General features: G+C 35.3%; 1 protein-coding gene across 3 annotated transcripts in view; it reads left to right on the forward strand.

Annotated features, from left to right (window-relative positions):
• The window catches only part of TLK1 (tousled like kinase 1), a 160158-nt gene that overhangs the window by 63352 nt on the left and 73578 nt on the right, over nt 1-23228 (forward strand). For 2 of the 3 annotated variants that reach the window (XM_040644014.1, XM_040644004.1), the window contains exons 2-3: nt 619-737; nt 19845-19916. In XM_040644014.1, the coding sequence (XP_040499948.1) occupies nt 624-737; nt 19845-19916 (186 nt within the window). In that variant the 5' untranslated portion in view covers nt 619-623. Of the gene's footprint in view, nt 1-618; nt 738-19844; nt 19917-21046; nt 21061-23228 lie in introns of those variants that run through there. The other variant, XM_040644020.1, reaches the window with a different exon arrangement.

Consider the following 23228-nt stretch of genomic DNA (forward strand, 5'->3'; position numbering starts at 1 on the left):
TAGATATATATATTTTTCATCCACCTGAATGAAATGGAAAACAATCAAATGTACCAAAATCTTTGGGATGTGATGTTATAAAACAGTCTTTCCCAGTTTAAAATATAGTCAGATAAGGTATAAATAAACAGAATAATTAATTACTAGTGTCACTTAGTATCAGAATTCTGCATAAGCTAAGATTATACTATGAGAGTGGTGTTTTTCAAACTATGGACCTGTGGTCCATTAACGGCACACGAAATCAGTTTAAATGGCTCACAACCAGTGTTTTTCTTTTCTAATGGACAAAGTAGACTAGAAAATATTGGCAGGCACTGAATGCAGTAAGAAGTATTTGTGGAATTTTTTAATACATGTGTGTATGTGTCTGTGTACTGAATTGGGTGGAAAACATATTTCTTACTGTGGATTGCAGTCAGAAGTGTTGGAAATTCACTCTCAGTTGTTTTGATGAATTAGTGAAGGACATGATAAAAAATTTTAAAGTCCTCTAATGTGTTTATAGAATGCATTCATTAAGGTTATATTGACATCTCAATTAACCACATCTATATATTTTGTGTTTCTGTGTATATGAAGATATATATTTGTGTTTTATTTTCCTTTTCTTAATAGGTGCAATGGATGAGCTTCATAGTCTGGATCCAAGAAGGCAAGAATTATTGGAAGCTAGATTTACAGGAGTTGCAAGTGGGAGCACTGGGAGCACTGGCAGTTGCAGTGTTGGAGCAAAAGTGAGTAAAATTATAATCTTTATTTGACATTCTTTCCTTGTATTAAATCATCCAGAATATATTTTGTAAAAGAATCCTACATATGTGCTTAAGAGCAAATTATCACTTACTGTAATTTTTATAATGTATAGGGGAAAATTCACTATTTATAAACCTGATTTTTGATATAACATAACAAACTTCAGGGGCATTATGTTATAATACAGCATAATAGGTTTCAGGAGTAAAAATTAATTTAGTAGATTGAACTGCTCTTCTCCCATTATATAATTTTTACTTTTCCTGTCCTTTGTCTCTTCCTTGCTTGCCTCTAGAGAGACAGCAGGGAGAGGGGCAGAGGGAGAGGGAGAGAGAGACTCTCAGGCAGACTCTGTGCTGAGTGCAGAGCCAAACACGGGGTGCAGAGAACCCCAATGTGGAGTTCAGTCCCATGACCTGAGGTCATGACCTGAGCTAAAATCAAGAGTCATATGACTGAACAACCCAGGTGCCATTTGTATGTTCCTGTGTATGTTCCTATTTGTACAACTGCTGCATAAAACTTTAGTTTATCTATTAGGCCTTCCAGTGATAGACCTCATGCTGTCTTTAACTCCCCATTACCTCACACTGTAGTGGATTTCATGTACTTTTTCTCTTATGGACCTCTGTGAGCATTTATTTAGGTTACATTCGCAGGAGCAGACTTGCTGGGTTATAGGGTATATGTAGAGTTAAATTGAATGAATAATATAAGATTGCTATTCAGAACAGTTGTACAGGACTAACCCATACTTTTAACAAAATGCATGATCATTTATGTATCCCCACATCCCAGAAACACTTGGCGTCATCTGGATTTCTCATTTTTAATAGTCTAGCTGCTATAAAATATTATCTCTCTCTCTCTCTCTTTTTTTTTTTACTTGTTGTAAAACAACACCATTTGTTTTGAGCGTTTCTTCATGTGCTTGTAGCTTTTTGGGAGTCTCTTATAAATTCTTCCAGTGCTTTTCTGTTTTTCTATCAGGATTACTTTCTTTTTCAAACTGATTTTCCCATGTTCCTTATATATTCTAGATACCAATTCCATGTTGGTTGTATACAGTGCAAATGACTTCTCCCAGTTTGTCATGTCTATCACCTTTGTTCATGGTATCTATTATTGTATAGGATTATTGTAGAGGACTCTTTAATTTTGTTGTAATCAAACTCACCAATTTTTTTTTACCTTATAGTCTATAACTCTGAAGTTTTGAATAGCTCTTGGTACACTAGGAAAAACAGTTCTCACTATGAGCCATCTGGGTCAAATAGATCCTTTTCCTTTTTTCTTTTAAAGATTTATTTATTTATTCGAGAGAGAGGGAGAGGGAGAGAGAGCAAGAGCAAGCAGCGGGAGGGGCAGAGAGAGAAACCCAAGCCAATTCCGTGCTGAGCATGGAGCTTGATCTCACCACCCTGAGATCATGATCTGAGCCAATACCAAGAGCTGGATGTTTAACCAACTGCACTACCCAGGCGCCCCATCCCTTTGCTATTTTTATATTTTAAGTTATTTTACTAATTTATAGCAGTAGGAATAAAGGTATAACGAAAAACAACTTTATTAGACATTTTAATAAGAATTTAAACATAAAATCCTCTTTGTATCAAGTAAATCTTGTGCACAAGCATCATAAAAGATAAAGGATATTGTCATGCATCCTTTGAGCATGAAGTGGTCAAAGTTCATGTAGAAGAATATTATATGATGAAGTCCTTTACTTGAATGACTAACTGATGAAGATACCATGTTTCCTTTTTTCCTTAGAAATATGTTCTCCAATTCATTGATTCTTATATTTGAGAAAATTCATCTAGGATAATATCATTTGATGACTCTGAGATTTCATTTATATAGTCATTGCCATCAGTTTTAGAGTCTAGAGAGTCCAGAGGTGTTGTTATCTCTTTGTATTCATTTTCTGATTTGTCTAATAATTACAAAATGTCTTCCTCTGTCGTTTTCTTCCTTTGACCATCTTGGGTGGAAAATGAAAATTTCTTAATTCTCCACTGGACTCAATGCAATCTAAAATGAGTCTGCAAGGATGTCTCTAGTATGAATTTTTTAAGTTCTTATCTCTTTTTTTTTTTTAAGATTTATTATTCATTTGAGAGAGAATGCACGCATGAGTGAGGGGAGGGGCAGAAGGAGAGAAACCCAAGTAGACGCCTTGCTGAGCCTGGAGCCCAACATGGGGCTCCATCTCATGACCCTGAGATCCTGACCTGATCCAAAGTCAAGAGTCCATATTTAACTGACTGAGCCACCCAAGCACCAGTCTCTAGTCTTTTATACGTGTTCTTGAAACATGATGTAGTACTTTGGGCAAGACAAGAAGATAACTTGAGACATGATCACTTATTTCACTATTGCATCACTCTTTTAGGTCATTAAATCTACATTGTTTTTCTATTTCTACCATAAAAAACTACAGCAGAGTTGCTTAAAACAAGACATTCATTTTCTTATAGTTCTGAGGGTCAGAAGTGTGACATTGGTCTCATTGGGTTAAAATCAAGGTGTGTGCAGAACTTGATTTCTTTCTTGGAGGCTCCAGTGGGAAGGGGGAAGGGGACCTTTTCCTTGCCTTTTCTGGCTTTTGGAGGCTGCCCAGTTTCTTGGCTGGTAGTCTCTTTCCTCCGTCTTCAAAGAGAGCAATGATGTAGCTCTTTTACTGTTCTCTGGAAGTCACACCTCCCTCTGACCACAATCTAGAAATTTTAAGTACTTGTGATTAGATTGGTGCATGCCCATCCGGATAATTTGGTAATAATTCCCCCAATTCAAAGTCCTTACCCCCTTACATGTGCAAAGTCCTGTAACATTCACAGGTTCTGGGGATTAGGATGTGAGTGTCATTGGAGGACAGTATTTTGCCCATCATATCATCATTCTTCTACTTTTTTTTTAATAGTTTTTGTTTGTGTTAGCATAGTTGGGAATAATTGATGAACAATGATCATTAATGATGAAGTAATTCCTAGATGATATAATAACAAAATATAGGAAAAATAAGATCAATAAGATCCCATAATGTAATTTAAATTTGTGAAAGGGTCTATTGGATGTCCGGTGATTAATTACAAGATAGAATGCATTTTATTCTGTTAAAAATAACTTTATTTTTATTCTTTGAATGATCTCTAAGAAAGAATAGAAGTCTCCAAATACCAATCTTCTTTTAGAGAGAGAGTGTGTGAACTGGGGAGGGGGGTGAGGGAGAATTTTAGGCAGGCTCCAACCCAGCACAAGCCTGACATAGGGCTTGATCTCACGACCCTGAGATCATGACCTGAGCTGAAATCAAGAGTCAGACCCTTAACCGACTGAGCCACCAGGTGCCACTCTCCCCCCCTCCCCCACCTCGTGACAAATATCAATCTTTACAAATAGGTAGAACTGCTTGAAAAAGAAGCTCAGACATTAAAATTGGGTTCAGTGGACCCTGAGGTATTCTAAGAATTAAATACTTCTTCACCACCCCTGGGCCACAAAAATATTCTGCAGATTGTTCTGTTTATTTTATAGTTTTACTGTCATATTTGCACGTTAGGCCCCACCTTTTATGTAGTGTTGATAGGGATCCAGTTTTATTTTTCTCCATCTGGTGAACCAGTTTTCGCCACAGTGCTGCTCTTTTTAAAACATTTTTTAAAAGATTTATTTATTTATTTTAGACAGGTCGGGGGAGAGGGAGAGAGAGATAATCTCAAGCAGACTCTGTACTGCATTTGGAGCCCCATGCAGAGCTTGATCTCACAACTCTGAGATCATGGCCCGAGCTGAAATCAAGAGTGGAACACTTTAACTGAGCCACTCAGGCGCCCCGCTCCATAATGCTTCTTAAATCATCCATATTTTTCCACTGATTGGTGATGCTACCTTTATCATATATTAATTTGCCACATATGTATGTGGATCTCTCTGAAATTTCTCTTATGTTCCACTGGTCTGTATGCTTGTACCAGTATCACATTTTGAAAAATACTGTTGCAGTTTTGGTATATCTTTTTTATATGGTAGAGGAAGTCTCTTCTTTAATCTTCTTTTTTAAATTTGCTTTAGTTTTTTTATGGTTCTTTATTCCCTTGTGTAAAATTTGAGCATTGCTTCATTGGCTTGTTTGCATTTGGAGATTCTTCTATAATAGCGTACTTGTATCTTTTTCCTTAGAAAATTATCAAATAGAATTCTTATTTTGAATGCATTTATAGATTGAGGAGTAGTGAAATCTTTATAAGATTAGGTTGTCCTGTCCAAATACATGAAACAATGTCTCCATTTATTCATTTCTGCCTATAGAGATCTTAAGAATTTTTGGCTTGTTTTTATGAATTCTTTTGGCTAATTTCTGGACACTAGAAAGTTTTTGTGGCTAAAATATTTTTTTAATTTTCTAGTTGGTTATTGCAGACCTAGGAGGTGTTTGATTTTTATAGTTTGGTCTTATATGTAGCTTCTGTGTCTTGCTGTTGGCCTTTTTTTTTTTTTTTTGGTTGTAACAGTTTGTTGATTCTCTGGGCTTCTCTAACCAATAATTATCTTCCAAAAGTGACAGTTTTATTTCTTACACCTCATATATATATATATATTTTCTTTATATTGGTCATGATCTTCAGAAATGGGAATATTCTATATTATTTTGAGTGGTATTTAATGCCACATAAACAACTGTCACATCTAAAAGGAAGGAAAAGCTTAATTTCTAATTTTCAGAATATTGGAAACAACTGTTCCTCATGTAAGAGAAATGTATCGAAAAGAAGTGTGGTATATATATATATTTATACAATGAAATACTATTTAGCAATAAAAAGTGAGAGACTATTGATATCATGCAACAACATGGATGCATCTCAGGTAAATGGATTATTCTAAGTTAGAAGAAGTCAGACTCCAAAAAACTACACACTACAATACTTATTCCACTTTTTTTTTTCTTTTTTTTAAATGTAAGCTCTATACCCAGTGTGAGGCTCAAACTCACAACTCTGAGATCCAGAGTTGCTTGTTTCATTGACTGAGCCAGCCAGGCACCCCACCTTTATTTCCTTTTTAAGACAGGGGTTATTAATGGGGTTATTTTGAGCTATTCTTTTGTTATGGATTTCTAATATATTGCATTACAGTTTGAAAATGTAGTTTGTATGACATTAATCCCTGAAATGTGCCCTTTTTATAAACATTTCCTATCTAATAGCTCTTAATTTTATTTGTTCAGATCTTAAATATTTCCTTGTATTGTCAGCTTGACCTTTTTCTGAGTGGTGTATTAAAATCTTTAGCTGTATAGGGAATATGAATATATATATATATATTTCATATATCATCAGTGGTATTGTAACAGCGTTGTATGGTGTCAGATGGCAGCTACTCTTGTCCTGACCATAGCATATAATGTATAGAGTTGTCCGGTCACTATGTTGTACACTTGAAACTGAAGTAACATTGTGTGTCAGCTGTGCTTCAACTAAAAGAGAAATCATTAGCTGTGATTATTGATTTATGTCTTTCAGCTTTTAGTTATCAATATTTGCTTGATAACATTTTGAGGCCGTATTTTTACATACATACATACATCATCATCTTCTTTTCTTTTTATAACTATGTAATTATTTTTTCCTTAAATACTTGTTTCAAATCCTAAGATTAGTATCTCTGGCTTTCTTTTCATTCATATTTATCTTAGATATATGGGTATATGTTTTTCTATCATTTTTGCTCATTTTAATTGTATTTCTTGTAGACCACATGTCTTTTTTGATAGAATATTAGTGTTTTTACCTCTTAAAAGGTGGGTCTAGTCCATTACATTTATTGTAATTATTGTTGTTTTCAAGGTCTCAAAGTTTTACTCTGCAGATGAGTTATTTATTACAAAAGAGAAAATGGGTATTTAAAATGGAAAGATTTGTTTCACCACCACAATAAGCAAGCTCAAATTTTGTATTGGCAGTAACACAAACAGTCTGACATTAGGCTCATTCTGAGGTGATGGCAACACTAGGAACTAGATCACCTATAGTTTTCATGGTGGAAATGTTGGTTGTTTTTTTTGTCCCCATGGTGGAAGTGTTTGATTTGAATTTAGTCATGAGAAAATACTCCTGCAACATCCTGCTGGACAACTGGCCTGGACTCTTTCTTCAAAGTGTTCAGTGCCATGAAGAACAAAGGGAGGCAGAGGGACTGTTCTAGATTGGTTGAGACAAAAGAGACATAGCCAGATTGAATCTGTGAATCCTGATTTGCTCCTGGATTGGGAGAAAAATGGTTGTAAAGGATGTTTTTGGGATATTTTAGGAAATTTGAGTATGGACTATATGTTGGATGATAAATTTATTTTGGTTTACTGTTCTATTTGGGTAAGCTTGTATTTTTAAAATATTAATTTAAGTTTAAAAATGTAGATGAAGCTATAGAATGTAAGATAGTGTTGAGCAATGACTGTTATAATGGTCTTATTTAAATTGGTGGTGATAATGTGCCTGTGAAATGCAGTATTATTGTGTAAGCAGATTTTCATAATGGTGAACCAGGAGTTTGTAATGTGGAACTTAAAGCACAAGGATTAAATTTCTGATAGTGACAGTGTTCTGGGAGAGGAGGAATGGGCGAAAGGTAAGAAAATCATCTAGAAGCGTAGGGTAAAAAATTGATTACCTATAATGAAGTATGTTATGTTTGCTTAAAAGTAAAGTAATAAGCACACGCAACAGAGATACTATAAATAGAACTTCTGAATTACTGTGACAGGGTGTAGAAGGAAGAATAAAAAGAAACTTAATCCAATAAAAGTGAGGTAGAGAGAAAGAAGAAACAAATGATTCTATGATAGGAATAAAGCCAAGTATATATTATCACAACAAATGAGAACCAATCTAGAGGCTGTTGACAAGAAACATATCCCAAAAATGACAAAGATTGGAAATAACTGGAAAGAAAATATTTCAGGTAATCATAGAGAAGAAGAAATTAGAATTAATATAAATTTGAGGCCAGTTTCTCCCTAACTCAGAACCTTCCAAAGACTTCCCATCACATTTAAAATACAGTTCAGTGTCTTCATCATGAAAACCTTATGACCTGACTTTAGACCAACTATACCCACATTGTCACTTGCCTCAAACATATTTCAAATGTTTGCTCAAGCGTCATATCTTCCAACTCCCTTTATTCCTCTAAAAGTACTTAATTGGTTCCTTACATAATACTAAATTTTTTTTTTTTTTTTTTTTTTTTTTTTGTCTCTTTCCTTTCTTGTACAATATAAGCTCCACGAGCCCTTGGAGTTAAGTCTTCTTTCTTCTTTTTCATTGCTATATTTCTAGCATGTGCAACAGTAGTAAGGCCCACAATAAATATTTTTGAATGCATGAATGAATATCAAATAAAACATTCCTCATAAACAAAAGCCTGAATGGTATAAAGATAGATGCTTTTTAAGGACTAATAATCTGTAAGGGAGATATGACAGTTATAAACTTTTATAGGTCAAGCAGGTCTAAAAATACATGATGAATTATTAAAATGCAGCTTTAGTGAGGGCTTTTAATACAATTCTCTTAAATTTTGACTGTTTATGTATGAAACAGCAGGCTATACAGGATTTACTATTTGCACAGTATGATCTATAGGCTTGATTTGATAGGTACACATACACATACAATAGTCAATCTTCTTTATTCGAGGATTCTGTAATTGCAAATTTACCTACATGCTAAATTTATTTGTAACCTCAAAATCAATACTCAGATTGCTTTTGCTGGTCACTCAAGGGCCTGTACATGTGCAGTGTTGAAAAATTTGAGTCGCATGGAGGCTGAATAAAGCAACATTCTGCCTGTGTATTTCAGCTCTCATAGTTTAAACAAGTATTCTTTTCACCATTTACTTAGTGCCATGTTTTTCACTTTTTTGTGATTTTTATTGGTAATTTTGCTCTTTAAAATGGTCCTCAAGGTTAGTAGTGCTGAGGTGCTGTCTAGTGTTCTGAGCACAAGAAGGCTGTGAGGTGCCTTAGGGAGAAAATATGTGTGTTCTGTAAGCTTTGTTCAGGCATGAGTTATAGTGCTTTTGGCTATGAATTCAGTGTGAATGAATCAACAATACATATTTTAAAGAAGACATCTTAAAACAAACACACTTTTACACAGAACAAGGTTATATATTAGTTGGTTAACAAAAAACGTGATGGGAAGCTTGCAGGACCCTGTGTATTTCCCTGAATGGTAATGACTTAGCAGCATTCACTCATTAAGTGTTCACAGCTAATAACAAAAATTGAGAGAAAGTGAGAGAGAGAGAGAGAGAAACTTTTATTCTATCATATGCCACTTCTTTTATCTTACCCCAAGCCTGCTTCGCCTGTTTATTTTTTACTTGCCCCATATCCTTCTGGCATGGGTCTGTGGCTCTGTTGTAGGATTACAGATAGAAGGTAAAGCTAAATATTTATAAAGAATACTGATGTAAAAGTTATCGTGTAGCTGTCACGTTGGGAAAAGGAGCTAAATATAAAGATTCATTTTCCTATTCTTACATAATGAGGAATCACACATGGTTTAAAGAATTTAAAAATTATGTATTTTTGGTAAGGTAACTATTTGAAGAATTTAAAATAAAAAAGATAAATGTATCAGGAAGAAGGGGACGCTGTGATTCCAGTGAACTAAATTCTTCATCTTTCAGGGCACCTGGGTGGCTCAGTCGGTTAAGTGTCTGCCTTCGGCTTAGGTCATAATCCCAGGGTCCAGGGATCAAGCCCTGCATTGTGCTCCCTGCTCAGCAGGGAACTTGCTTCTCCCTCTCCTGATCCCCCTGCTTGTGCTCTGTCTCTGTCAAATAAATAAATAAAATCTTCAAAAATAAATAAATTCTTCATCTTTAAGTCAATAAAGAACTTTTTGAAATATAGTACATAGAGTAGAATACTCTGCACCATGTTTGAAAGAAAGGAATTAGCAAAGGAAAAAAGGAATGGAGAATCTATTATATGTTGGTTTGGAATATTCCAACTTATATTAAGAGAAAAGAAAGCAATGCAGGACAGTCTGCGTAATGTTATTTTTTTGAATAAGAAGAAAGGAACCAAGTTTGTATATTTCATTTGTTAGTGTAGACATATAGCCTCTAGAAAGATAAAAACAAAGTGAAGTAGCCTATTTGTATTGCCTATTCAAAAATTTCATTGAAAACAGTTAAAAAAAAATGGTTGCCTCTGAATATTGGGACTGGTGTGGGAGGGAGAAATTTATATTTCTTTAATGAAATTTTTTTCCATGTGCCTATGTTGCTTTTATATTTTAAAATGTCCCATGAGTGTTTGCCCCCCCCAATCTGTTTTTGGAAGGCTTCAAAAGTCTGAGTGTGTGCTTGCATATGTACATAACTGTGTATCTGCGAATATAAACAATTATGTACTAGGTTTTATCAAGCTTTCTTTCCCTCTCTGTGCTCCTTTCTCCTCAATAATTGGAAAGTTCTATAATCTTTTTATATTGAGATAGAGTTCACATGCCATAAAATGACCCATTTAAAAGTGTATATTTCAGGGGTTTTTAGTATATCACTAAGTTGTGCAGCCATCACCACTGTCTAATTCCAGAATATTTTTATCACCCTGAAAAGAAACCCCATACACATTAGCAGAAACTCCCATTCTCCTGTTCTACTCTACACTTACCCCTGGCAGCCATTAGTCTGTTGTCTGTCTCTATGGATTTGCCTCTTCCGAACATTTCACATAAATGGATTCATACAAATAGGACATTTTGTGTCTCCTTTCTGTCTCTGTGTGCCTGCCTATTCTGAATATCTGTATAAATGGAATCATGCAGTAGGGGCCATTTTGTATGTGGCTTTTTTCACCTGGCATAATGTTTTCACAATTCATGAATGTCGTAGTATGTATTGGTACTATATTCCTTTTTGTGACTGATTATTCCATTGTATTGTATCATGTTTTGTTTATCCATTCACCAGTTGGTGGACATTTGGTTTTCTATTTTTTGATGTGAATTCACACTGGTACAACTGCTTTGAACACTGGTACAGGTTTTTGTGTACACTTATGTTTTCAGTTTTCTTAGATATATACCAAGGAGTGGAATTAAGTCACTGTGATATTAGCACGGGAAAGGAAAAATGACCAATGGAATAGAATGGAGTCTAGCAACAAACCCATTTATGTATAGTAACTTGATATGTGATTAAGGTATTACTGCAGTGCAGTGGGGAAAGGGGTAGTCTTTTATAATAGGTGATGAATCGGTTGAGTATTTATATGGGGGAAAATCACTCTTGACCCTCAACTCTTACCATAATACAAAAATCAATGATAGATAACTTACAGATCTAAATATGAAAGATAAAACAATAAAGATTTAATAAGAATAATGACAAATTTCATAAATGGGCCACAAAAGGCACTAACCATAAAGCAAATGTTTAATAAATATAATTATGTTCAAATGACACCAGTAAATAATATGAGTGAAACAGCAAATCGTAGAGGATTCATACCCAGAATTATGTAAAGAATTCCTACAGATCAAGAAGAAAAAGACACAAATCCATGGTCAGACCTGCAAAAGCCAAATTGTTCTACCAGGCCTATAATGAAAATTAGTAGGACTATGTCCTATTCTTCCAGCCTTATAGTCATTCTTCACAGAAGTAGTCCTTTTAATCTTGTAGCTTTTTATTATGTTTTATTTGTATTTCTTTTTTTTTTTAATATTTGTATTTCTAAGTAAGATTATATGATTATATATTTGTGTGTGTGTGTACATACAGTATGTACACATACTGAAGACTATGTGATTACATTTCCTCTTTGGTACAACTTTCTGTTTTCCCTGGAGTTTATGGTTGATTTAGGTCTCTAGTTTTTTAGTATTCAATGGAAGCATCCACATACTTTCCAGCAGAGATGTACAAATCTCTCATTATTTTCAAATACAAATTTTTCTTACATTTTTTTTTTTTATTTTTCTTTAGACCCTCCCTGAAGTTTTGTTGTTCTATTGTTATTTAGGATAGTTGTTCTCTCTTTATACTGGATGCCTGTCATCCTGTAATCTCCTTTTTTGACTAACATGGGAATTCCTTTTGTGTCCGTCCTGTGTTTGAGCTCTGCCTCCTGTATGCCATCTCTTCCTCTTTCTTGGTTTTTCCTTTGCTTAGGTGGAACAGATTGTCTGGTGATTTCCTGAGAAAAGGTAAATTAGTAGTTACATTTTTGAGACCTTGCATATTCTCCTCCTTTCCTTGGTTGTCTGTGTAGAATTCTAGGTTGGAAGTCATTTTATTAGAATTTTGAAGGTATTGTTCCATTGCGTTCTAGCTTCCAAAGTTACTGCTGAACATTCCAATGCCATTCTGATTCCTGATCCTTTGTAAGTAACCTGTTTATTCTTCCCTAAAAGCTTTTAGGATCTTTTCTTTAATCCCTGTCATTTAAAATATTTTATTATACTGTGCCTTGGTGTGGGTCATCTTGAACCACTGTACTTGGTCAAATGTATGCCTTTCACTCCTGAAACCAACATATATTTAACTAACTTGAATTAAAAAAAAAAAAAAAAGTATGTCTTTCAATGCAGAAACTCATGCGTTCCAGTTCTAGAAAAGTTTCTTGAATTATTTCTTTGATAATTTCACTTCCTGGATTTTCTTACTTTTTTTTCTGGAACTCTCATTATTCGGACCGGAACCTCTTAAACTGATTCTCTAGTTTTCTTTTTTCTTTGAATTTTTTGGTCTTTTTCTGGGAAGATTTCTTCAACTTTATCTTTCAGTCCATCCATTCGTTTTCTTTTTATTTTAGCTATCATTATTTTCTTTTTCCTGGAGTTTTTTTTTCTTTCTTTTTTTTGTGTGGTGGTTCTCTAAATGTTTCATTTTTATAGTTTGCTGTTATTGGGATATTTAGTAATGGTTTTATTTTTGTGTGAAGTTTTTTTGTGCTCCTTTGGTTGTCTTTATTTCTTATGGACTTCTTTTAATTTTTTGTTTGTATTTCTTCAGATAGGTGGTGATACTGGGCTTTGTTCATGTACATGCATTAGGCACTGAACACTTATTGGAAGCTTTGTGTGAGTAGGTAGGGCTTATTGACCAATAGGTTTTGCATAGGATGACATGGCTGGGTCATTTTTCTGAGAGATGTTTGATTGCTCCTGTCTATAAGTCTTACATCTTGAGATGCTGTTTTCCTAGAGAGAAATTCTGGTTTCCTATCTATGAAGTATAAGTTTGGGTACTAACTTTATAGACTTGAGCATTGAAAGGGGGCTGTAGGTCTATTCAGTTAGTGTGTAGACTTGTTTTTAATACCTTCTATTTCCTCAACTGTGCCTTATGTGCCTCAATCCATAATTCTGGCTCACATTTCCAGAGATTAAATCTGGCCTATAATATTTATGATGACAACATAGTAGCCAGTCATGTCGTTTTTTGTCCTTATGTATACAGTATGTTCTCTTTCTCTGGCTGCTTTCAAGATTTTTTTCTTTTTCTTTCTTTTTATGTATTTTTCTAAAAGATTTTATTTTTAAGCAATCTCTACACCTAACATGGGGCTTGAACTTACAACCCTGAGATCAGGAGTTGCATACTCTGCCAACTGAGCTGGTCAGGTGACCCCCAGTTTTTTTCTTTTTCAAAATTTTTAGTGGATTAGTTTTTTATTGATGTATAATTGCCATTTAAAATTATATTAGTTTCATGTGTACAACATAATTCCATATTTGTATATATTGCAAAATGATCACCAAGTAATTCTAGTGAACACGTCACCGCTCATAGTTACAACTTTTTTCTTGTGGATGAGGACTTTTAAGATTTACTCTCTTAGCAGTTTTCATGTGTACAATACAGTATTATTAACTGTAGTCACCATACTGTACCTCCCAGCACTTACTCATGTTATAACTGGAAGTTTGTATCTTTTGACTTCTTTTATCCATTTCACCCACCACCACCCCCTGCTTCTGGCAACTGCTAATCTATTCTCTGTGGCTGTGTACTTGGGTTTTGTTTTGTTGTTTGTTTGTTTTTTAAGAATGCACATATAAGTGAGATCATAAACTTTTGTCTTTGTCTGACTTCTTTCACTTAGTATAATGCCATCAGATCCATCCATTTTGTTGCAAATGGCAACAAACAGCAAGATATCCTTCTTTTTTATGGCTGATATTTCCTTATATATATATGTATGCCACATTTTCTTTATCCAGTCCTTCATTGATGCACACTTAGTTGCTTCCATGTCTTGGCTATTGTAAATCATGCTGTAGTGAACATAGGCTGCAGATATCTTTTTGTATTAGTGTTTGATTTTCTTTGGATGAATACCTAAAAGTGGAATTGCTGGATCACATGGTAATTGTATTTTTGTTATTTTTGAGGAACCTCCATACTGTTTTGTTTTTTAAGTTTATTTATTTACGTAATCTCTATACCTAGCATGGGGCTCCAACTCATGCCCCCGAAATCTAGAGCCACATGCACCACCAACTGAGCCAGCCAGGTACCCCACTCTATACTGTTTTCCATAGTGGCTGTACCAGTATACATGCTCGCCAACAGTGGCCAGGGGGTCCCTTTTCTCCATATCCTCGCCAACACGCTATTTTTTTATCTTTTTAATAATAGCCATTCTAATAGGTATGAGGTGTTATCTTATTTTACTTAGATATGGTTTTCTTTGTACTTCTCCTTGGAGGAACATTGAGCTGCTTCAATCTGTAAATTTATGTCTTTAACCAAATTTTAGAATTTTCTGGGTATTATTTCTTCAAATATTTTTTCTGCCCCTTTTTCTCTCCTGTGGCTCCAAATACGTGTATGTTAGACTGCTACAGTGTCCAACAGACAACTCTTTTTCAATATTTTTTTCTTTCTATTCTTTAGTTCGAATAATTTTCTCAACTCTGTCTTCAGTACTTTCTCCATTTTGATGTTAAGCTCATCCACTGAATTCTTTTATTTTAGAGAGTGAGTTTTTCAGTCATGGAATTTACATTTGGTCCTTTTTTATGTTTTTCTTTGCTGACATTTCCAATTTGTTCATTTATTACAAGTATATTTTCTTTTGTCATCTTGAACATACTTAGAGTAGCTGCTTTGAGATCTTTGCTAATTTTAATATCTGGGTTACTTGTGGTTGGTCTCTGTTGATTGTCTTCTCTTTTGAGTGTGTGTCACATTTTCTTGTTTCTTTGAGAACTTTAGAAATTTTGTATTCTAGGGACGCCTGGGTGGCACAGCGGTTAAGCGCCTGCCTTCGGCTCAGGGCGTGATCCCGGCGTTGTGGGATTGAGCCCCACATCAGGCTCCTCCGCTGTGAGCCTGCTTCTTCCTCTCCCACTCCCCCTGCTTGTGTTCCGTCTCTCACTGGCTGTCTCTATCTCTGTCAAATAAATAAATCTTTAAAAAAAAATTTTTTGTATTCTATCCTTCACATTGTGACTCATACATTATAGTGACTCTGGGGTTTGGTATATGTATTGATTTTTTGGTTATTATTTGTATTATTAGCAAACAATTAATTTGGCAGGACTAAACTCCAAACTATTTCTCCTCACAGGGGATGGTGGCTGACTACTTGGCTCAATTGTTTAAGTATTTGCACTGCTTAAAGTATTTCACTCATGTGTATATTAATGACCAGCCATAGACATGGGTAGAGTGCATATGCCCTCTCACTTTCTGGCTGGCACAGTAGCTCCAAACTCTGGTTTTTCAGGCCACTAAGACTGCATATTTTGATCCAAGTTCAAGCTGCTCCCTGCTGCTCAGACTAGGGACCCTTCTTTAGGCAAAAACTGTAAAAATACCCAGTTCTAGTCCCTTCTTCCAAATGTTGTCTCCTATCCAAATTCTGCCTACTTTTGGTTGCTCTCAAGTACCTTCAGATTGTTGGGTTTTGTTTTGTTTTTGAGATTGATTGATCGATTGATTGATTTGAGAGAGAGTGCATGCATGAGAGAGAGCTTGAGCAGGGGAGGGGCCAGACGGAGAGGGAGAAGCAGACTCCCTGGTGAGCAGGGAGCCTGATGCGGGACTCAATCCCAGGACCCTGGGATCATGACCTGAGCTGAAGGCAGATGCATAACCAAGTGAGCCACCCAGGCGCCTCTAAGATTTATTTATTTTAGAGGGGGAGAGAGAGTGGGCATGCACGAGCGCTGGGGGGAGAGGCAGAGAGAGTCTTAAGCAGACTATGCTGAGCATGGAGCCCGACACATGGCTCGACCTCACAACCCTGAATCAGATGCTTAACCGACTGTGCCACCCAGGCGCCTCCAGGTAGTTCTTCTTCATTTTTTTTTCCAGAATATGTAGTTATCTGTAGGAATATTGGTATGATGAGATATTCTATTACTTGTGATAGAATCTCTATTATATTTTTTGTTTGTTTTAAAAGGTAAAAATACTTCATGAATTTATATCAATACTTCCAATGCAAATCAGAGCTAACAAGGTTTTTAGTTATATCTCTTCTTTCTTCTATACTAAGAGTTGTGGTTCTCAAGGACATAAAGCAGATGATTCATTTATTTACTCCTTTCTGCACCTTACAGCAGTCTCAGAATAACAATAGTTGTACTGTCACAGTGACCAAAGTGATTACTGGAAACAGGTACAATTTTTTTTGCTTGTGCTTTCCATAAACTTCCATCCCCTATTTTAAAAAATATTTTATTATTAACAACTTTGCATACACTTACGCCATTATTTATACTCTCTTCCTTGTACTTCTCATTTAATCTTTACCAACATGTAGATAATATTATTGCTCGCTGTTAGTTCTTAGGTTCATTTTGGTTATCTAACACTTGTTTTTTAGGTTCTTTTAGAAGGCTCGTGGGAGCAGTATTTCCTGATCTCCGGCATTATGATGACAGTTTATCTGTACTTTCTATGTGTTCAAGAACAATTTTACTAAATATAAAACAATTCATTTTCTTGAATATTTTAAATATGTTACTCCATTTTCTTCTGGCGTATAGTGTTGCCTTGGAAAAGTTTGATGTTGGCTTTCTGTGTTGGTATTAGATGTACGTCGTGCTTTTTCAGTCAGTAGTTTCAAAGAATTTCTTTAATTTTCAAGGGCATTTTCTTGAATTATAGTTTTTACTATTTTCTTACGGTAGTGCTCTTTAAAGCCTTCTTTTCCTTAAATGTTGACTTTTTTATTGCTTCATTAGTTGTTCCTTCTCTCTCACCCTTCATTTGGATAAATGTTCATCGGATATATGTTGTATGTGTTTTCTTTCAAGTTCATTCAGGCTTAATCTTCATTTCTGAAGCCCCCCCCCCCCCATTGCTGATGTTTTCCTAAGTTCTGTTAACCTTAAGTCTGAGTTTTTTGAAATTTGATTTATGTTGTTTTTCACGTCTTGAGTCATTTTTGTAGTATTTTTTAGCTTATTTTGAAATAGTAGGTTACAATTTTCACCTGTTTTGTGGGTTAAGTTTCCCTGGTGTGGTTTTATAATTAGGATGTTATTCCATATCTTCTTTTTCTTCTTTTTTCTTTCCTTAAAATAACTTCATGGGATTGACTTAATCATTTTCTCTTGTTTACATTTTTGTGGTTTTAGAATGGCTTTTCTTACAGAGCTACCTCTGCTATTGTTTTTGGGCACTCTTCAAAAGTGTGGCATTTGCTTTCTGAAATTTCTGGACTTTACTCCCTTCTTGCTTTTATCTGAATATTCTCTTTCTTTTATCTTCATTGTACCTATTGTGCTCAATTTTGATCCCACACCCAGTAGTTTATCCTCATTGTGATACTCTTAGGGATGTTTTAAGAGTTCATAGAGGCTAGACTGCTTCAACTTCTTCAGCCTTCACCATGGACCTCCTGTACTAAATCACTATTTGAAAGGAGAAACCCTTCGAGTTAGAGCTTTATGTACTCAAATTGCTATTTTCAGCTTCTCTGTTCTCAGATCTGTCAGATACTCTGTTTCCTTTTGCTTTCTTTCTTATTACACAGGTCTGTGGTTTTTGGTGATTTGTCCCCACCTGCTATTTTGGGGGAACTTGTGGAGATTTCTTGTCAGCCAGTTTTGTTGTAAATGTTGTATGGGATTTATATTTTTATCTGAGGGTTTAGGGATGCTCAAAAACATTGGCACAGCCTCTGTTGTCCCTGAATCTAATTTATCACTTCTTAATTGCTGTTTATGGTGTTTTGTTTCAAGTTTGATAATCTTGCTCTAATAAGATTATACCTTCCTCCAAATAGTGCTTGAATCTTAATCAGTATGAGTGCTGGTTTGTGTTGAAAACAGCCTTTATGTTGTCCAGCATAGTACTAGACATACATGCAATGACTCAGAGTCATCAGTTTAGAAGTTAACCTAAGGGTAATTAGTTATAGGCCAACTTCCGAACTTTTAATAGTAGGATTAGCACCTACTCTTATTTCTCCCCCCCATTCCAGAACTTTTATTTGTTTGTTTTTTAATTTAAATTCAGTTTATTAACATATAATGTATTATTAGTTTCAGAGGTAGAGGTCAGTGATTCATCAGTCTTATATAGCACCCAGTGCTCATTACATCACATGCCCTCCTTAATGTCCATCACTCAGTTACCCCATCTCCCCCCCTTCTCTCCCCTCCAGCAGCCCTCAGTTTGTTTCCTACGATTAAGAGTCTCTTATGGTTTATTTCCCTCTCTGATTTTGTCTTGTTTTATTTTTCCCTCCCTTCTCCTATGATCCTCTGCCTAGTTTCTTAAATTCCACATATGAGTGAGATTGTATGATAATTGTCTTTCTCTGGTAGACTTATTTCACTTAGCATAATACCCTCTAGTTCCATCCATGTCGTTGCAAATGGCAAGATTTCATTTTTTCTGATGACTGAGTAGTATTCCATTGTATACATATATACACCCCCGTCATCTTTATCCATTCATCTGTCGATGGACATTTGGGCTTTTTCCATAGTTTGGCTATTGTAGACGTGGCTACTATAAACATTGGGGTGCAAGTGCCCCTTTGGATCACTGCATTTGTATCTCTGGGGTAAATACCTAATGGTAGCGCTTATTCTTAACGAGTTGCAGGAAAACAGGGATATCAGGTGGCCTGCCTGTACACGAAGGTCATTCATACGTCATTTTTGATGTATATGCCATAGCCTCTCATCCTCTGATCTAAACATTCCTGGAAGACATTTATCTAGTGTACTGATGGTCCAAAAAGTCTACAAAATAATGAGCATCATAGAAACATATTGGAAACATAGCAGATGTCATACTACAAAATGATAGCTCGTTTCTACTTTGTCACTGTCTAAAAATAATATAAAGGAAATGTAGAAACTCTTTGGGTGAAGCAATTAAAATGGTCAGGATGGTAAAAGATTTTCTGAAAAGACTAAACCAAAACAAATAAAAAACCAGGGATTGTCCAGTTTGTTAGTATGAAGAGAGACAGAGGGGTGTGAATGGGATATGATGGAATTTGATTAGATTGTGAAGGGAATTAAGGAGCACAAATAATACTTTTGGTTAAAGGAAGCATCAGTTTTTATATATTGGGTAGTAATTTTAGGGATCTTGTTATCCTGGTAATAGCCCAGTTCCTTTGCTCCTGAATTTGGTATTCTAAAAAAATCAGCCAAAACAGCTCACAAATCTGAAACACAGATCTTTATTGACTTGGTAAAACTTTCCAAGACATTTATAGTGTTAAGAAGTTGATATTTCTGATTTTTAAGATTTATTTATTTTAGAGACAGGGCACATGCACACGAGAGGGACAGAGGGAAAAGGAGAGAGAATCGCAAACAGACACGGAGGGCTGAGCACAGAGCCTGATGCAGGGCTCGAACTCATGACCCTGAGGTCAGGACCCCAGCCAAAACCAAGAGTCCGTCACATAACTGACTGTGCCACCCATGCACTCTGATATTTCTCATTTTTACTTCATTTGACTTCCTTGCTTAAAGGAATCATACTTTATTTTAATTTATGAAGATAGATTATTTGCCTTGTAGTATGTTTCATTTAAAATTGCTCCTAATTTTTCCCTTTTTAAAAATTTTTAACAGGCCTCAACAAATAATGAAAGTTCTAATCACAGTTTTGGAAGCTTGGGATCTTTAAGTGACAAAGAATCTGAGGTAAGTAACTTCATCTTAAATATGGTGCTATTAAAGTAAAAGCTGGAATCACCTTTTTTCTTTTAATAGCCCCTCCCCCCCACCCCAAGCAATCCTTGTGCTAAAGGTTAATGCTAAAGTTTCTGGTAGGAACATTTTGTTCTGCCTTATGAAGCACAGTATTCAGACTGAAAACTATTTGGCATTAGAAAGAAAATATAGGTTCTTTGGTTATGTAGCTGAACTTGTACATTAGTGGTATAGACGTTCTTAATGGAAGACAGTTACTAGACATTTATAATTCTAGTAGATGAAAGTGGTTTTCAATTTGAACTGTGTTCTACAGTTTTCTATTATTTTTTATTACACTTCCCTCTTAATTTGGTTCTGAGTAAGGGTTTGTTTACTTCCTGAGATATAGATATACATTTTTTTTCTTTTTGAAATTTCTTGTTGAATTTCATGCTGTTGGTTTTCATTTTTCATATTTAAAAATATCTGGAAAATCCTCTCCTCTCTTATCCACTTACTGACCCCACTAAGAACATACATGGAATTTTATAAGTAGGTATTGGATCCATGGTATAGTTAACATTGAGCATGATACACTTGATGGCATCTGTTTGAAGTTTGTACACAGGAAGTTCTTTGGGTTTTAGCATTCACTTGATGCTGCAACATGACTTTTTGTGGCTACAACCTGTAATATTTCCTCTGCTCAGATTATAGCGTTCTGTTACTTTTCAATGCATGCGTGTGTGTGTGTGTGTGTGTGTGTGTGCGCGTGTGTGTGTTTTCCCTTCGATGTTAACTTATTTCTCTTTGATTCATTTTGGTCTTTTTTTCTACTTGGGTTAGTATGGATATGTTCCCTCGATAACACCAACAGGTCGTTAGTATTCAGTAACTCTTAGCCCTTTGGTTTTGGTGTTCAGTGAAAAGAGAATATCAGAGGTGGCATTCTTTTAAGTCCTGTGTTACTGAAAACATCTAGGAATCTCCAGGTAGACAGTTTTGTGCAGTACTGTGCAGGCACCCTGACACTCCAAAGGAGTGTGGCATAGGGTTTTCACTCATCAGGCTTTCCCTTCCACAGAGACAACTGGCAGGCAGCTGAAAGGACTGTGCAAGTGACGGGACTTTATCTGCAGTAGGTTCCCTTGAGGTAAGCGTTAGTAGCCCCTGTAGTACCAGATTATCACAGTTTAGTGTTTTTTTCAAATTAGCATACTTACATTAAGGCCTTAAAAATTGTAGGTTTAGATTTAGTCAAAGTACAGCTTTTCAGAAACTATATCAAGAATGTTTTCACTTTATATCTCCTGGACTTTGGAACATTTCTTGATATTTCCAGATTTTGGTCTATTTAATAATTTCACATGCCCTTCCTTTCATAGGCTGTTATGTTATGAAGGGCAGTAAAATAATTTTAGATATTTCCCTTTTCTCTTCACCAAATCTGATGTTTTTGATAGATTTTTTTATAGCAAAACCTAGTAAAAGTTAGATTATAACAGTTATGTATTTCTATGTTCTTTAGAGGTACCCGTGCTCCCAATATAAGCTATAGATGCAGTATTTAATTTTTTCAAAGGAATCAGTCTATAAGAAAGTACCACTTCCCTTTAAAGAATTCCAAGAATCACTTTTGACTATATTTTTAGTTAAAAAAAAATTTTTTTAAGACCATACCGTAATTTATAGTGAAGTACAATTTGGTTAACCATTGTATATACTTAGCTTAATTTGTATGGAACTTTTGACATTTGAGGCAGCAGTAGAAAATCTTAAAAATTTGGGGGCTTTTGCTGGTCTATTTCAGTATCAGGAATTTTTACAAATTGTTAAGTGGCACAGTATTTTGGAAATAACTATAGCTTACACATTTTCTTTAAGATTTGAAGAAGCAATTTTTTGTCTTACCATTTAAGAAGCTACTTATCTGGAAAGTGATTTCTAGGTTTTATTTCTATACTAGATACTTTAACAAATTTCCTTGAGGTGAAATTTTACACACCTCAAAATTCAAATATTTGTAGATTATTGCAAAGTTGTTGGGTGTAAACAGTTGTAGGGTGGAAGTACTACTTTTTTTTTTCCTGGTACACCAGTGTAAAGTTTATGTAGTATTTCATTGTCTTCTGATGTCATTTTATTCTTTTGGTACTCCATCCCCTGATCCATTACATTTTCTCAAATAATAGTTTTTGTTTTTATGAAAAATAGTACTGAAGGTTTATTTAAAAAAATATATATAACAGTTCTCTGCCACCCACCTCTACCCCACCTCACTCTTGATTCTTTCAGCTCTTCTTCCTGGTATTTATTTCCACATTTTAATATAAACAATATGCATATCTTGCGCTTTTGTTTCTTCAGTTGGGCATTTTCCTCCCACCCAGTACTCTTACACCCAGAACCCCTCTGTTTTCTAGCCTTTTACTTTTAAAACTGAAAACCATCTGATATTCAACTCATTTGAATCTACTTCAACAATGAATCTACTTCGACTGAAATTTTTCATTTCAGTTTGTGTATGAATTACTTCTTACATGGATTTGCCTTTTATTTCTAAATGTAGAATTGTAGAACAGAAAGGTTTTTTCCTTTGTTAGTGAAATTGCCTAGTTGGTAGGAAGGTGTCGGTCTTGTTTTTGCTTGATTTTACATCATTCTAGGTGTATTCAGTACATTCCAAAAATTTGCTGTATTTTCGGTAAGCATTTATTACATATGTGTTATCTTCTAGCCTCTGTGCCCAAGCACAGAGAATATAACAAATGTATACAATACAATCCCTACCTTCACATGAATGAGATCATTGTTGAGATCATTGTCTAGTAGGACAAACGAACTGCTTCATAAACTGTGCAGACCATGCTATAACAGATGTAAGCACAAGGTACAATGGGAGCAAAGAGCAAGAAACCCCTAATTCTATCTACCTGCCAAGGAGAAGAGGGGAGAAAAGTGAAGTCTTCCTTTAAAGTAGAGATGATAGTTGAGTTCTTAGGCTATGAATTCATCCCAGAAGACAAAGGCAAAGTTTGAGGAGAAGGCAGGCAGAAAGACTAGGATACGCTTTTGCTTTTGCATGGAAGCATAGCAGGTAGTTTTGTGTAGACATGAGGCAGTGATTCTTAACCCTAACTGCACTTTTAGATCACCTGAGAAGCTTAAAAAACATACCAAGCTGCCAACTGGTTTGAAGGCTTCTGGTATAAGTAGGCTATGCAAGAGTGGTGAAAGATAGGTAGGAGTCAGGGTTTGAAAGCCCTTGTGCTTCATAGTAAGGAATTTGGACTTGTTGTCTAGATAATGGAGAGTCATTTA

This window comes from Ursus maritimus, unplaced genomic scaffold (genome assembly GCF_017311325.1).
Source record: "Ursus maritimus isolate PB19 unplaced genomic scaffold, ASM1731132v1 scaffold_1, whole genome shotgun sequence".
Lineage (NCBI taxonomy): Eukaryota > Metazoa > Chordata > Mammalia > Carnivora > Ursidae > Ursus > Ursus maritimus.